The sequence below is a fragment of the Eleutherodactylus coqui genome, chromosome 1 (assembly GCF_035609145.1).
Source record: "Eleutherodactylus coqui strain aEleCoq1 chromosome 1, aEleCoq1.hap1, whole genome shotgun sequence".
Classification (NCBI taxonomy): Eukaryota; Metazoa; Chordata; class Amphibia; order Anura; family Eleutherodactylidae; genus Eleutherodactylus; species Eleutherodactylus coqui.
Window position 1 is genome coordinate 477,393,730 of NC_089837.1, and position 17,538 is coordinate 477,411,267.

The window sequence follows — 17,538 nt, forward strand, 5'->3', positions numbered from 1 at the left end:
CAAATAGTATGGGACTCTCCCATACTAATAAGAATATGCATTGTTAAGAAGTTAGAGGAGAAAGACTTAAAGGAGATGTCCCGCGCCGAAACGGGTTTGTTTTTTTTTAAACCCCCCCCCCCGTTCGGCGCGAGACAACCCCGATGCAGGGGTTAAAAAAACCACCCGCACAGCGCTTACCTGAATCCCGGCGGTCCGGCGTCTTCATACTCACCTGCTGAAGATGGCCGCCGGGATCCTCTGCCTTCGTGGACCGCAGCTCTTCTGTGCGGTCCACTGCCGATTCCAGCCTCCTGATTGGCTGGAATCGGCACGTGACGGGGCGGAGCTACACGGAGCCGCTCTCTGGCACGAGCGGCTCCATAGAAGACTGCTGAAGACCCGGACTGCGCAAGCGCGGCTAATTTGGCCATCGGAGGCCAAAAATTAGTCGGCACCATGGAGACGAGGACGCTAGCAACGGAGCAGGTAAGTAAAAAACTTTTGATAACTTCTGTATGGCTCATAATTAATGCACAATGTATATTACAAAGTGCATTATTATGGCCATACAGAAGTGTATAACCCCACTTGCTGCCTCGGGACAACCCCTTTAAGTACTTGGAAGAGTACTCAACAATCCTTCATCTATCTCTATCATCTCAGTACATTGGGGAAAGCGATGGTAAGAAGACAGAAATAAAATATTCCTTTTATGTTTTTACTTTAAGATGGTACAAAACGTTTTCTTGCCCCTTCAATAGCTTTTCAATGGCTTTTATTACACTAAAGGAGTACTCTTACTCAACGAAATGTAGCTCATTCATCAGAGAATCATAAACTATTGTAGCTTTCAGAAAATGCGCCATTCTAAAGTTTCCTTTGCTCCATATCACTGTCTTAATAATGACCACCTTTATTTATATAGCACATGCACATTACACAGCACTTTACACAATATGATATTGGCCTTTCCCCTTATCGGGGATACAATGTATAGTCACCTATCTGTATATTTGTGAAGTGTTCAAGGAAACCCACACAGACACAAGGAGAACACACTAACTCCATGTAGATGCTGTCTATGGAAGTCAAGTGACATTGATGCATGGAGTGCTGGGGATTGTGGGAGAGCACAGAGCCCACCCACAATGTGTAGAAACAACATGGAAGTGAGCAGCTCCAATGGAGATACTGAGACTAACAAGAAATATGGACTTTTACATTTATATTTAATTATAGCCTCTACGTGGTAATAGGGGTACCTAATGATTTTTTTTTTATTTTTGGGGAAACCCCTTTAAAATAAGGCAACTTGTGCAACAAGTTATCAGCATTCAGTTAAAGGAGATGTCCCGCGCCGAAACGGGTTTTTTTTTTTTTTAAACCCCCCCCCCGTTCGGCGCGAGACAACCCCGATGCAGGGGTTAAAAAAACCACCCGCACAGCGCTTACCTGAATCCCGGCGGTCCGGCGTCTTCATACTCACCTGCTGAAGATGGCCGCCGGGATCCTCTGTCTTCATGGACCGCAGGGCTTCTGTGCGGTCCATTGCCGATTCCAGCCTCCTGATTGGCTGGAATCGGCACGTGACGGGGCGGAGCTACACGGAGCTACACGGAGCCCCATAGAGAAGAGGAGAAGACCCGGACTGCGCAAGCGCGGCTAATTTGGCCATCGGAGGGCGAAAATTAGTCGGCACCATGGAGACGAGGACGCTAGCAACGGATCAGGTAAGTATAAAACTTTTTATAACTTCTGTATGGCTCATAATTAATGCACAATGTACATTACAAAGTGCATTATTATGGCCATACAGAAGTGTATAGACCCACTTGCTGCCTCGGGACATCTCCTTTAAACTATACTGCAGCTGTATGTATATGCATGTGTGTTTGTGTAAGTCAGGATCTATGATTTTAGATGCAATTGGTAGATATGAGTTTAGAATAGTTTGTGGACTGCTACTATGTAACATTGACTTCTAAGGGAGTAAATACAGTAGACACCCAGGAACACATTAGACAAGATGAAATCAGTGCCAACACAAGAACGCAGGGATATTTTTTTTATACATCATTCTACAACTCTGCCAACGGGTTCATGAATCAGAAAATAATACCTCATTATGGTTTATAGTGACACCTCCTCTTCCAGAGGAATAAAGGAGACTATGAAGCATTTCGTCTTGTTCTGGAAAACCCGTCTCAGTAACTGGACCGTATATGAAACATGGGATTTTCCCAGTTGTGGAATGACATCACTGTGTGTCTGCCAGCACCGTTCCTTCCAGCACATAACACTACGCTGGCTTCCCACTGGGCTCTCTCATCCATCCTGTGGAATTGATGTCATTTTTTCTGTATTTGGACATTTTTGATGAGCCAAGATAGTTTATTTTAGTTTGATATCGTAGCGTTCTATTACCAATGTTACGTTTCTTTCCACCACTCAGTGATTTGATCAAGTGGAAATGTCAGCCCTGTTACCATATAACATGGAATATACTGAAGGTTATTCAACAGTTACATTACAGCTCAACCCTTAACTATACAAAACATATCATATTAAGTTAACCTAATCCAACTGCAAATTGCGGTATTCCCCAATGTAAAATGACACTTTACTGCTGTTCACCTAAACCTACTATTTGTCTTGTAAATCTAGCGCTGTAATAATATATCAGAGAACATTTAGTTATCAAGAGAAAAATGCATCAGTCATATGATATCTGATATATTACACCAATTCATCTATAGAAGTATCCCAAAGGCTGGCATTAGCAGGAGGCAAACCTGGGCAAATGCCAGGACCCATTGGGGACCCGTGGTAATAAACTGAGGGTGGGATATAGAAGGGTCCCACCATGGCTCTGTTGCCCAAGGACCCACATACACCAGAACTGACACTAAACTATCCAGTCTATAGAGTAAAACCAAAAGCATGAGTTATCAATTATTTACTACAGACCCCCAAAATACTGAAGCTCTGATTTGAAGGTAAATTATGTATTGTAGTAGGGGATTAAATATGAGCCTAATGAAATATCATTATCAGAATCACCTGCTTTAGCGGGACATACTAACAATGGAGTTCTTCAAGTGGCTGCCATGATGCCACTAGCGCTGTAAGTGGTGTCAGCATTTTGCTGATTGTACCTAGCAAGAAACTTGCTCATAGTGATAGGCTTATTATTGGAATCACTCTTTCTTATATATGAAAATATTATGACACAATGTTATGGCATGCTACCGTTGTGGCGTAACTATCAGTGGAGCTATGGTCGGGCGCCACTATTCCTCTTACCATGCACATCGGGCTTTGTCCACTCTGTATTGTGCATCCTTTGCTCGCTCCCTGTCTGCTGCCCCTTGGGCGTGCATGCACTCCTGTCACCTTTATTTAAGGAGCAGCACCTGTTCCGTATTCCAGTCACCTACCAATCCCAGCTTACTTCTGGCTATATTAAGCATCCTCCCCCTATGGAGGATGCCTAAGCAATGGGTCCACATCAGCCTTTATGATAAAGCCCAAATTGTGTGTGATCTGACTTCTGCTTGACTCCTGACAGTTCTTACTTCTGTACTCCCTGACTTTAGCTGTGATTTTGCTATTGCTCATTACATGGCCCGATCTTCTTGCTCATTACGTGGCCCGATCTTCTGCATAGACTCTGTCAGCATCACCTGTCTGACCACTATGCTACAGTTCAAGCCTTCAGGTACCATGACTTGGCTGTGTAGCCGCATCAGCCACACTACCAGGACTATCTGGATGAGTAACAGTTGGTGACCCCGCAGCAAAGACTGTATCCTGCTTGGAGGTGTCACGAGGCAAAACCGGGTATTCCAAGCGCCGCCTCCCCAGATAGCTCAAAGTCAAACCAATCTGTGGCAAGACAGATCCACATCTGCCCGCCTGACACGCAGTAATATAGAATCAAATCTTACTATAACATTTGAGCACCAATTAGAGTAAAGGGAGCATTGTAAATAGTGTAAAGTGTATTTACTATGTAAGACGCCATACTTTTGAGTCGTTTTTGATTCCACAGCCTTGAAATAAAACATTGCAATAAAAACCACATACACTTCAATAATTGTCAATGAGATGTAAAGAATGCAGTAATTACAGAAAACCTTTGAAACCAAAATGTCCATCCTGGTATGCAAACTTATACCACAACTCTTGCAGGACCATAAAGTGCTTAAAATACACACAGCAGTCACAGAAATAACGGTTTGGGGACTGCTTTTTCAACATTAAACACACTTTTAACACTAGAACTGTTGTGATTTTTTTTTTGGTGCATTGCCTTCGAATTGCAGAAGGAGTCATAAATGGCTCCCATGGTGGTTCTAGTCTAAAGACAAATTGTCTAGAGCCTGTCACATCATAACTGCTTCCGAGTCTACAATATAAAACATGCATCTTTTCAATGTATAATCAGTATTAACCAGACTAAGGAGATGCTGTAGGGCACACTGTACCAACAATACCCATAAATAAGACCGCCATAATGCTTATGGTAGAGCTGAAATGAAATATTATCTATAGGGAGACTTGAAACATTGCACCAGCAGACCAGTCTGGAAAGTCATATTGCTGAGGCTTGCAACTTCTCAACGCAGGTCTAAACCAAATATATTTTAACCTTCAATTCAGGAAAAAAAACATAGGATACAATCCACGGGGGAACTATAATGTTCGCAGGAAACTCAGGTTGAGTGTATAAGCTACAACCGTTGTGAGATAAAAACATTTACACAGGTAACTGCCGGAGTCCACATAGTAAATAATAGGAACACTTCTAAGTATTAGTAACAACAGCTGTCGAAAGGAAAGACATAAGAAGATAAACACTAAGACTATATTCACACGGACGATTGTGCTGCGTGGGTTCTGTCCAATTCCGAAATGATAGAACCCAGACAGAAAAAGAACCCATTAATTGGAATGGGCTTCTTCACATGAGCAATTTTTCTCCTGGACTTCACACAACCGTATTGGTGCACGTAAAAATATACACGCACAATGGAATCTAATGAGTTCAATGGATCCATTCTCATATGCGTGTTTTGCGCGCCTTGAAGAAAATAGGACCTGCTCCATTTTCCAGCGTAGAAGTCTATAGAAGGTGGGTAAATCTGCAGTCACTATGATTGCAAATGCTCAATACACTGCGCAATTCCTTGAAAAAAAGAACACATCTGGACCTCATTAGGCTAAATAGCCTTTTAATCCAGAGGTGTGTCGTGCGCACGTGTGAACTGGCCCTGCGTGCACAGAAAGTACAGCTCGATGCGCAGACACGCTCACAAGTCAACCTCGTGTGGAGCCACCCTTGAAAAATCCCCATGCATGTCTTACTTTTGGGTGATTCTTGTTCATACGTGGGAATACAGCCTAAACACAGGATATACCATAAATGTCTGAAAGATGGATATCCCATATCCTGAGGATATGCGATAAATGTCTAAGAGGAGAATACTCTACTCTATCACTAGTTCAATTGACTATGCGAACGGTTTATAATGCATCCATTACTTATAATTATGTTAACAGACATTTCCTGGTTATAAAAATTTTACTAATCAGCGGTTGTACGCAAAGCTTTAGGTTCAGTTCCCGGCAGATGAGAAAATTATCAGATCAGCTGACCATTTACATAATTTACATTGATATTGGCCTGTGCAGAGGGCAAGTAAAATCAGTAAAAGAAATGGCTGATCAGAAAGAGCATAACTATAGTGAGTGGAGAGGCTGCAGTTTCTAACTGGCCCTGGAACCTTTAAAGGAGCCCAAAAATATTAGCTGTCGATTTGCAACCAGTTCTATAAAAGGTGAGTGATAACTGGGGGGAAGAAGGACCCTGTTACAGAATTTGCATTGGAACCCAGAAACTTCAAGTTACCCTTTTGCTAAATAGACAAGAGAGGATAACTTAAAGGGGTAGTCTGAGGTCTTTTGAACTGATGACCTATCCTTTGGATGGACGGGGATCCACCACTCGGGACTCCTGTCCATTAGCTGATCATCTGGCCCACTGTTCAGTGCATTGGGCTTGATGTTGTCATCAGAGGACAGGGTAAAAAGTGGGAGCACCGACTTCACTTCCAATGAAATCAATGGAAACCGCACTGCTATCCCACTTCCTGCTCCTGTTACTGACATCCTGTCTGGGGCAGGAAGTGGAGTAGCAGTGCAGCGCTCCCATTGATTTAAGTGGGAGTGAAGCCAGCATCCCCATTTCCTCCCCTGTCCACTGATGACCACATTCAGTCTCCTGCACTGGACAGAGGGCTGGACAATCAGCTGCTGGACAGGTATCCCCAGCAGCGGACTGTGTTTTTGCAGTAGTACCCTAATTGTACTATGGATAGTTTCAATACATGAGCACTGGCAGCCTATGGCATTAATTGAGCACACTTAATGGCAGCATTAATTGATTAATAAGTGTCTGGGGTGTAATATTTGTGCACTCTATTTGGGCACAAAATAAATATTCTATAGTGGTATAAATTGGGGAAAACCATGAAAATCCACATTATCTTGCATTCTTTTTATGCCTATTGTATATTTCATTATTTGTGATTGCTTTATGCATGAATTTGCACTTCTGGCAACATTACAATGTAATATGCTGCCAGCAGAGTACATTTGCTTGAGATTGCAATGAACTATATTGTTGGGGGTATTTGATTGAAATATCTTTGACTAAGGGATACTGGGCTCAGAAAGGTTGCAAAGCACGGCCTAGAACACCTGAATGACTGTAAGTCAAGGATTTCTATAGACACATACTGTACAGATATATATATAGGATGTGCTTGATAACCTTGAGAATGTAATAATCCGCTCATTACTTTATAGCTGCACTGTATGCTAAGATGGATAACACAAGGTTGGATGATAAGTTCTAATGATGAGTTCATAGGGTAGCAGGTCTGCCCATAGTGATGCTAGTGCTATAGCAACAACCTTGCTGTCTGGCCACATGTGCAGTAATATAGATGACTACCTTTCTTTATGTAGCGTTTGCCCCGCAAGTCTGTTTGCTACCATGTTCTAAATCTGCATTGTTGTAGCGTCTTGCAGAGCTGTCTGCACAGTTCTTCATTCTTGCTGATTGTTGAAGATACATTGTATCCTGTAGTTTCCATTTTGTAACAATGTTATCCCTTCATTGGCCTTGTGTGTGTCTTCCAATGCTGTGTGTCTTCTACTTCTCCAGCCTGTGTCTCTCCCTCTCTCTTTCCTGTCTGCTTGCCTCTGGGTGCGCCTCTCTCCCTCTCTCTCTCTCTTTCTCCCTCTGAATGCCCTTCCTCTGTGCCTCTCTCAATGTTACTTCCAAATCATCCGGCTACATAAGCGCACACATCACACACCATAAGCCACACAATCTATGACACATAAGGACATTAATAGCCGATAATGCAATCCACTTCTACTATGTGTCATTAATTTGCTGTATTGTACCCAAAGCCAAGACAGAATTAAAGGCAATAGTGTCCACTTCCTGCTCAGCTCCATATACATATATACAGTGATCAGACTTATCAGGCACCTACTGATATAAGTGCACTACACACCAATAAGTCCCCAGTCTTCTACAAGGGTAAACCGATCCCCAGACAAATCATTTGTGAACCATTTTAAAGGGCTGGCATAGGCCTGTTAGTAAATGTGAGTGTGCGTAGGTAGTACAGGGGCAAAAGACAAGTATGGTCAGCAGGGTTACCTTCTTATGGCTCCTGGTATAGCTGAAAGAGGCGATCCCTGCCCTTGGAGGGACAGACAGCAGCATTTTTCCTTTAAGGTACAGGGAGATGGGACACAGGAGACTGGCAGTTCTGTCCAGCCCTCTGACGTAACACAGCCTATAGTAGAGGCCTGCAGGGTCCTAGTGCCCTCTGTGGGTAAAGCGAGGGAGTGAGGAGAAGGAGGGGGATTCTTAGTTTAACCTTTTCCTTCCTACTGAATTTTTGCATTGCAGCTTTACCCATTGAAAGACATGATTTTTTTTTTATTTGACGTTTAACTCCAGATGCGTATATGTAAATTCAGGTTACATAATGCAAATATTTACATTCAAGTAGTAATAATAACACTTTTTTGATGTTGATATTAGTATAAATGTACTTGTATAATGATTTTATGACTAGTAAGAAGCTATAGTTGAAGATGAAGGTTAATCTATTGTGGAAATGAAAAATAACATTAGGAGATACAATAATCAATAACAAGTAAAGCAAATATTGCAACAGAGTTGCAGAGAAGAACTAATAGACAAAACACTAATAAATAAAAATATACAAAGGAATGGAGCAATAATAAATCACATCTCCAGAGCTGAGCACCAGCAAGAACAGAGAAGACATATATAAAAGGTGTAACAAAGCCAAGTAGAAGCAGCAGATATGCAAATATTTTCTGCCTTCTTAATTATTTCAAACCAATTTTGATTGTAGTTCTAAAACAGAATGAAATCTATCAAACCTATTCATTTTTTCAGAACTTTACACCTCTTACTTTAAAAGCCATTAGTGAGTCCATTGTTATTTTTTTTATATCAGATATTAAACTTTTTCCTTTTCAAGAACAGGTACAAATAAACGAAAACACAACCCCCCCCTAACCCCAACATACAATTTATGCTGTGTTTTGGTACAGCCCATTAAAAAAAATATAACAATCAAAGAAAATTGGCCATCATCTCATATTACTGAATATAGATCCATATGTATATGGAGACTAATATAAAGAGACAGATATGTGCTATGTAATATCCTAAACAGTAGGAGCCCTTCCCACAAGTTCACATATAGAATAAGAGAAACAGCCTTCCACTTTATAAACTTTTAGTAACTAGCGAGTCTCCATCACCACAACGTTTATTCTTTAGCCTATATCTGAAGAAGTTTCCCCATGATGGGAAGCAAGCAAATTGGTGCACCCAGTAATCAATCCTATATCAGGGAAATAAGGCCGTGAGTCCAATATTTAGCCAAAATGTATTTAATGATATTTCTATATGTATATATAATTTGCAAATTCAAGCAATTAAGTTTTGAATATAATTCAAATATTTAATTACTGATTTAATGTGAATGGCAGGCACATGGAACTTACATACTTTACAGCTTCAGCAAAAAAAGTTTACTTAATAAAAAGTTGTATAAGTTTTCAATATAGTTTCTGCATCAATCCTTTGTGATTTTCAGGATCTCTGCTTGCGGTCATTCAAAGGAAACTTTCATTGTTTACTTACAGAAGTTAAGAAGGTTTCCTAGTCATTGGATGTAATGAGATGTACAAAGAATAAGACATTTGCTGAAACTATAATGCCCCATGAATACACCACATTCTATTGTGATGCATCAAAGATTTAACTGTAGTTTTTCTCCCCGTTCAGATGACCCGGGTTCTTCTTATCTCCATAACTGCATTAATAATGTGGAATTTAAAGTTTGGAAAGTTCTATTTCCGAGTTTTACATAGTGCTGGGAACTGTTAACTCATCCATTAACTCAAAACAATGTATATGACTTATGGACATTAATTTACAGTGAGAAGTAAAACATCTTCTTTTTCTGGATTTCTCTACATCGTGTGTCCATGTTATTGACTATCTTACCTCTTCTTTTGTAGGCACATAAATGAAAACTGCTGAAAACTAACTATAAAACATAAAGTAGACATAAACTCCGCAGTACATACTGTTGTCTCTATAAGATTAGATAACAATTGTGGGTAAATATCTAGTAACTGAAGTGATTCATATTCTGAAATATTCTGTAAAGTGTGACGATGACTGTGACAAGGTGGTGCATTAGGAAATAACTCAAATGAATATGCAGGTTTATGCAAATAAATGTTAAACTTTCTATAATGAAAATTAGTCATTTTTCTAATACACTTTCAGTATCAATCCGTCATCTTTTCAAGACCAATGTTTGCTGTTGTTGAATAAGACCTTTCCCAACTTCCTCCCGGTGGAGATAAATCAGTTGTAGCAATGTAATGGACACACAGGTGCTCGGCTCATGCCAGTTACAGTATGTGTATCAGAGCCACGTCCTGTGATAAGTGGCGCACATGTGTCCACGCGACCATTTCCATCCATTGGGAATACAAAAATGGAAGTTTCTATTGGAAGACAGCAAGCAGAATCCTGAAAACTATGAAGAATAGGTACAGAAAGTATTTTGGAAAAATTGTATAGCTTTTCATTATAAACAATGCACAGCAAAGGGTAACAAATATATTCAAGAAAAACATAGCAGACGGCCATACTTACTGACTAATGGTATACAAATACAAGGGCAGGGGGAAAACACCACTTCCCAGCAGCATGCAGAACAGGCATAATCCTATATGGGGAGGTGCTCAGTGCTCAGTATTATGCTTGCACTTAGATAAGCTATGCCACGGGTGTCAGCCACATACATACATGTAATGCGCCATGCAGGTTTACATCCTATTAGTGACGCCACTATTCAATTCAGTGGACTGCCCTACAAGTTACAAATGGACAACCATAGTGAAAACACCCTGGGCTCCATCAGTATTTATAAGCCAGACCACATACTGCAAAAGTTACAATAAATATGAGGTATTAGTTAATAATTTGGCCAGAATATACAAGCTCACAAGCCACATCAAGGGTCCTCATTTTCTTGTGAGCCCCTATACTATCATTACTCACTGCATTAACATTGTAAAGTGTAGGGCAGCCGGTTGGATCGAATAGTGGTGGCACTAATAGGCTGTAAGCCTGCATGTATGTGGCTGATACCCTTCACATGTCTTACCTATGTGCAGTTATAACACTAGGCAGCCATCCCTGCAATGTGTGAGTGGTTGTTCATCAGTATTTTTGCACCTGAGCACCTCCCCATATAGAATTTTACCTGTTCTGCATGCTGCTGGGAAGTGTTGTTTTCACCTGCCCTTGTATTTGTACACCATTATATCAGCAAATATGGCCGTCTGCAAAGCTTTTCATCATACAATTTGCTATTTGCTGAATCCGGAATACTATTTTAAACCTTATTATTATCAGTATATAATTTACAGGATGTAAATCACCGATTCTTGAAAGATTATGGTCATTTTGTCATATGTAATTGATGCTAAGCGAGGTTCCTATAAGTAATGTATCCAGTATGTATAACTTCACCTGCTAGTTGGCCAATATTTATAAATAAATCTTGTTATTTGTATAGCGCCAACTTATTATGCAGCGCTTTCAGGTAATTTTTATTAATTACCCCCCACCAAGCTGGGTGCTCATTTTACCGACCTCGGAAGGATGGAAGGCTGAGTCGACCTTGAGCTGGCTACCTGAACCATTCGGGGTTTGAACTTGCAACCTTCAGGTCGTGAGTGAGAGCTTACACTCTGCGCAATCCCTTCACATGCTTGACAGCACTCACTTCCCACAAAAAAAAGTTCCGTTAAACCACATCAGTGGGACCTGATAGGTGATAGATGATCAAATATTGTATATTACTGCATAGAAAACTGCATAAAACTCATTTATAATGGCAGAGACCCCTCAGAACGAAAGAGCAAAATAAAATGTTAACACTGAATCTAATCGACTACTAGAATTTGTTTTTGTGCTTTAATCAGAAAAATATGGTTTTCTGTGTTCAGTCTTCTTCTGCTCTTCTTGTGACCGGACAACATGTGATAGAGCATCAGATGAGACTGAAGAATCTCCCTATACATGTACAGCACTGTGCAAAAGCTTTAGGCAGGTGTGGAAAAAAATGCTGCAACGTAAGAAAGCTTTCAAAAACAGAAGTGTTAATGCAAAATGAGTGAAGAAAAGAGAAATCTAAATCCAATCAATATTTGGTGTGACCGCCCTTTGCCTTGAAAACAGCATCAGTTCTTCCAGGTACACTTGCACACAGGTTTTGAAGGACCACGGCTGGGAGTTGTTCCAAACATCTTGGAGAACTAAGCACAGATCTTCTGTGGATGTAGCTTGCTCATATCCTTCTGTCTCTTCATGTAATCCCAGACAGACTGGATGATGATCGGCTCAGGGCTCTGTGGGGCCGTATCATCACTTCCAGGACTCCTTGTTCTTCCTTATGCTAAAGATAGTTGTCAATGTCATTGGCTGTCCTGCTGCAGAAGAAATTTGGAGTCAGACACTTTGCATTTAAAAAAAAAAAAATCTTTGCAACATATTTTCCACGGCTGCTTAAAACGTGTGCACAGTCCTGTACGTATGTCCATATATACGCTTCATTTAGCACACAGTCAATATTCCATTAATATGTGCTCCAGTAGAAGCCCATCGATTTGTACCAATATTTAATTGCACTGTAGTATATTGATAGGATCATGTAGCTAAGCTAACTAACACCGTACAGATAGGCTTGGTTGTACCTTTTCAGTAGTTAGCCTCTACACTGTAGATATTGCATGTAGAGATGAGCGAGCATACTCGCTAAGGGCAAATACTCGAGCGAGTAGTGCCTTTTGCGAGTACCTGCCCGCTCGTCTCAAAAGATTCGGGTGCCGGCGGAGGCGGGGAGAGGCAGGGGAGAGCGGGGAGGAACGGGGGGGAGATCTCTCTCTCTCCCTCGCTCCCCCCTGCTCCCTCCCGCAACTCATCGCTTACCCCCGCCGGCACCCGAATCTATTGAGACGAGCGGGCAGGTACTCACAAAAAGAAATACTCGCTCGAGTATATGCCCTTAGCGAGTACGCTCGCTCATCTCTACATGCATGGCTATAATAATGTGTAAAATGGCAAAAACTACTAGTTTCTCTGCATTCTAGTAAGTATGAGGGAGTTAATAGAGGATCGGTTAGATGGCTCTTTTGGTAAATTTCAGCCGAGATGTGGGGTCTGGCTGTTATATACAGAATCCTTGTTATTTTTAATGGCCATCTTAGTATAAAGTTTGGTGAGGTTTGGGGTATTTGGGTGTTGCCTTTAACTGTCAATGTTTTACCAAAGAAATGAAAGGGCAATTGATCCCCTGAATTAATACATGGCCAGACAAGCTTAGTACAAAATCATGAGGAATAACAGAGAATAACTCTTGTTTTGGCCTCATTCATTCTATATCCATCAGTCATGCTGAAATAAAGACGATCTATCACATCTTCTGACAAGTAAAAGTGGAGTGTGACAAGTAAAAGTACCATGCGAGTGATGCTTCTGTATATATGTTGATACTATGCGTATAATGGGAGCTCATAATATTTGTGTAATGTGTCTGTATGTACAGTATGTTCATACTATGTGTGTAATTTATATGTATGTGCATATATATATATATATATACTAGGCATGTGATGTGTTTGTATATACTGTATCTGTTCATATTATGTACATAACGTGTCTGTCTATATGTTCATACTATGCATATAATGCACCAGGACATAAACTTATACCCTATAGTACCTTGTGTGGTGCAGAGTGTTAAGGCAGCAGTATGCAGTCCTAAGCTCTCACTCATGACCTGAAGGTTGTAGCTCAATTCCTGCATGGTTCAGGTAGCCGGCTCAAGGTTGACTCAGCCTTCCATCCTTCCGAGGTTGGTAAAATGAGTACCCAGCTTGCTAGGGGGTAAAAAAATAAATTACCTGAAAGCATTGCGGAATAAGTTGGCTCCTCTGAAGCCACCCTAAGTTCTGTTCTGGGACTGTATTTATGTAGCAAGCTAGGTTCTGGCACTGTACCTATGCAGTAAGCTTAGTTCTTCCATGTGAGCTATTTTGATTTATTAGTGAATCTGTCCCCACATTCATGTTGTCCGAACCACAGACAGCATGAACCTTGGACAGTTATGGACAGCTATAACTACTGTGTATGTTTAAGGGCTGCTTCACACGCATTGATTTCAATGGGTTTGCTCATATCTCTTTTTTGCATATGCATTTTGCACATGAGAAAAAATGCAGCATGCTTGACATTTGCACATTAAAAGTCCCCATTGAAGCCTGTGGGGGTGCGCAAATGTGCGCTCAATACGCAAAGAGATGCACAATACACTACGCAATTACACTGGAAAAAGAACACATCTGGAACTCATTAGGCTAAATAGGCATTTAAATCAGGGCATAATTGTGTGCAAAAAGCCATGCCCTGCGGGCGTATAAAGTACAGCAAAATACACAAAAAAAACCTTACGCATATACGTTGCACTGAGTCATGCGAATTTGCGCATACACCCATATGAAGAAGCTCTTATTATGAAATGTTGTAGCGTTTCAGAAAAAGCATACTTTAAAGTATGTTTTTTTTTTCTGTAATTTTTGTTTACTTGTTTTTGTAATTATTTTTTAAAATCTATGTCCCCCATGACGTCATATCAGACATCTGGGGGGTGTTTATACTTTTTTTTTTAATTCACACTTTTCCACCATCACTGAAGTATCCATAGGAGCAGCATCAAAAGGAACCCCAGTTATTGCCCCTGTAGTGGCAATAGTCACTGGTAGGGCTGATCTGAGTCTGTTCTGCAATAACAGGGGGCACGTGACAATCACATGGTCGCTGGGTCAAATAGCAGAAGCAACACTTTCTCTATTCACTACATAGCACACATTGAGCACTATGTAGCCAGCAGAAGAGAAGGCAGTAGCAGTTAAAAAACACTTCTGCCTTCTCCTCCGGGTCCTCTCGGACCCTGTCACGGATAGGGGTGAAGGTTGGTATATCTGTGCAGTAGTTTTGGAGAAACTTGTCTTTTATCAGTAGCAGCAAATGCATAGAAAAGAATAGCAACATGGGAATAGACACACACTATGTTGACAAAAGTATTGGGACACGTATAGAAGGTCATGTAATTTGATTTTATTCAGATTTTTCAATATGGCGTTAGCCCGCCTTTGGCCTCAATGACTGCAGTAACCCTCCGAGGTATGCTTAACACCAAATTCTAATAGATGTGTGAAGGGATTTGACTATTCCTCAAAGAGAGACTCAGATAGTGATGCAGGCGATGATGGCATGTTGGGCATGCATGGATACGGCGTTCTAGTTCATTCCAAAGATGCTCGATGGGATTGAGATCCAGACTTTGGGTTGGCCAATGAAGTTTGCAGATGTTCTGCTCCTCAAACCAAGTGTCAACACTGTGTGCTGTATGACATGGTGCTCGGTCATGTTGATAGATGCACATAGCTGTACCAAAGTATTGCCACAGGGTAGGTAGTGCCACATTGTCTCGAATGTCTCTGTACTCATTGGCGTTGAGGGTGGACTTTACTGTAACCAATGGCCCCCTTGCCATCTGATTTGCATCTCCCTACCACCTGACAGCACAGGATTGGTGGGTGTCCCAATACTTTTGTCAACGTAGTGTACATAGATTTACATTAACTCTGTAATGTGGTCCCCAAAACACGGACCAAATACAGAGCTACAATACACTCATATGAAACCGCCTACTGTGAAAGGGTTGGACTCCCCAATAAAACTGTGGCCCCTTAGAGCGTGTTGGCTAAAGCTGTGGTCAGGCAATGATATATTAAAAAAAAAAACATTTTACTCTTTGGCCTCAAACCAAATAAATGTTTTGAAACTAAAATTGCCAAGCAAAAAATTCAGAATCTTTCTTGCTCCAAAAATGAGGTTACAAAAGTTCAAGAATAAGTTAGAGAATTCTTTGAGATTGAATAAATTAGACTCAAAGGGTGGAAAATGCATATTTAACCCTTTGCAATCCAGGGACTTTCTCTTTCTGCCATTGTACAATGGCGCCATTGGCTGGCTAAAGCCAGTACTGCGGTATGGGTCATGCTGGAAAGCGGCCAGTAACATACAGTAAGAATACCCTGCCGGACGTCTTCTAACATTGGAGATGAACAGCCTGCAATCAGAATGTCTTCAGACGTCAGATAGTGGATTGGAAAGGGTTAAAGGGCGGAGTTCTGATTAAAAGATGCATTTTCTATTCCGGTGAAGTACGACAGCAGACACTTGGGCTGTCCGTTTTTATTCTTGAAGCTAACAAAATATGTTTTTGTTTTCCTTCTCTTCAAGGCGAATTCATCATGAAAAGGACTTTGGCGTTAGTAATTTTTTAAGATCAAGGAAGATGTGTCTATTCAATAGGGGTTTTTTTGTCCCAAAGCCCCAGAACAAACAGAAATTGATAAAAGATGTACTTTATTAGAACAGACAGATCTTAAAAAGAAAGATGAACACAATAGTATCAGTCGCCTCCATAGGATTTTATATCTATAGGTGTCTGTTCATCTGTAGACCTACAGGATACCTGTTTGCATATTCCCATTCCGCTGGCTACCAATCTAGAACAATCACCTTGTCCAGAACGGTTTTATCCATCCATATCCAGACTGGTTTCATCTGACAGCCTGAAAAGTGTTCTTCCTCATATAGAAATCCTGGATCCATTCTTTCCAAGGCTGTCCGCTTGCAGTATATCATTCATTCTTTATCTGAACTATTGGATGTTAATTATTATAAGTTGAGTATCACCCCCTGTCACTTTATTATTGTAGATTTTGCATTCATGTATCATGTAAAAAATATGGACGCCAAATACCGCTGACATACATGGAACACATCCATAATACAGATCCATATTATGGACGTGCTTCCATACACGCGTCTGAAATCGGCCCAAGAGGGTACCCACACGGGTGATGGTTCTGTGAGAGTTTAGTCCGATTCCGAGATGGCCAGAACTCGCATGGGAAAGAATTCATTCACACAAATATTTATTCACTCCGATGAGCAGTCTGTGTTTGAAAATTCGCTATATTTGTGGCTTCTTGCTCAAGGATCGCCTATTATTTTCAATGGGAACACTCCAAAAATGGCTCACATTTGCATGCCATGCAGGTTACATGCAAGTGCAACGTGCTTTTAAAGCATTTTACTCTTGGAACCACATGTGAGTTTTTCATACATGTGAAAAATGCATGTAAAAAACATGTAAATCGGATACAAATTGTGCATTTAATCGCAAAAACGCATTGCATACACATGATAATCACTGTGAAGTTACAGGCAAAGGCCGCCTGCAGACGGCCGGGTCGGATCCGGCTGTGAGAATTCTCGCAGCGGGACTCGACCCGAGCCCCTGCAGAGACCAGGGCGGCACTCGCCTGCTCCCGCGGCTCTGGCTCTTTGATGTGCATGCGCAGACCCAAGCCGGCAGCCGGGGAGTGACATTTCTGTGCAGGGCTCCACAAGCCCCCCACAAAAATAGAGCATGCTGCTATTTGTTTTCTGCGCATGATTTCGACAAATCGCAGCCGTCTGCCTAGGATTGCGTTTTATAACGCAATCCTATGGCAGCTTTCACGGGCGGAAATTCTGCAAGAAATCCCGCCGCGAAATTTCCGCCCGTGTGCAGGGGGCCAAAATGGTCAATTTATCACTGACCGACATTGCACTGGCCATGTAAATACACCCTAAAATTGACTCTTTCGATGTAGGAAGATTGGATGCAATTTACTTTCTGAGAACCGTGTCTCAAAACATTGTTCTAATTTCTGCAGTAAGTCCAGAGTTAGAGGGATAACAAAAGTTTGATAATTATGTTTGCCTTG

General features: G+C 41.2%; 1 protein-coding gene across 3 annotated transcripts in view; it reads right to left on the reverse strand.

Moving 5' to 3' along the window:
* The window catches only part of RBMS2 (RNA binding motif single stranded interacting protein 2), a 124,239-nt gene extending 116,416 nt beyond the window's left edge, over positions 1-7,823 (reverse strand). For 2 of the 3 annotated variants that reach the window (XM_066594044.1, XM_066594042.1), the window contains exon 1: positions 7,721-7,823. In XM_066594044.1, the coding sequence (XP_066450141.1) occupies positions 7,721-7,786 (66 nt within the window). In that variant the 5' untranslated portion in view covers positions 7,787-7,823. The remainder of the gene's footprint in view (positions 1-7,720) is intronic. The other variant, XM_066594043.1, reaches the window with a different exon arrangement.
* Positions 7,824-17,538: the final 9,715 nt, after the last annotated feature.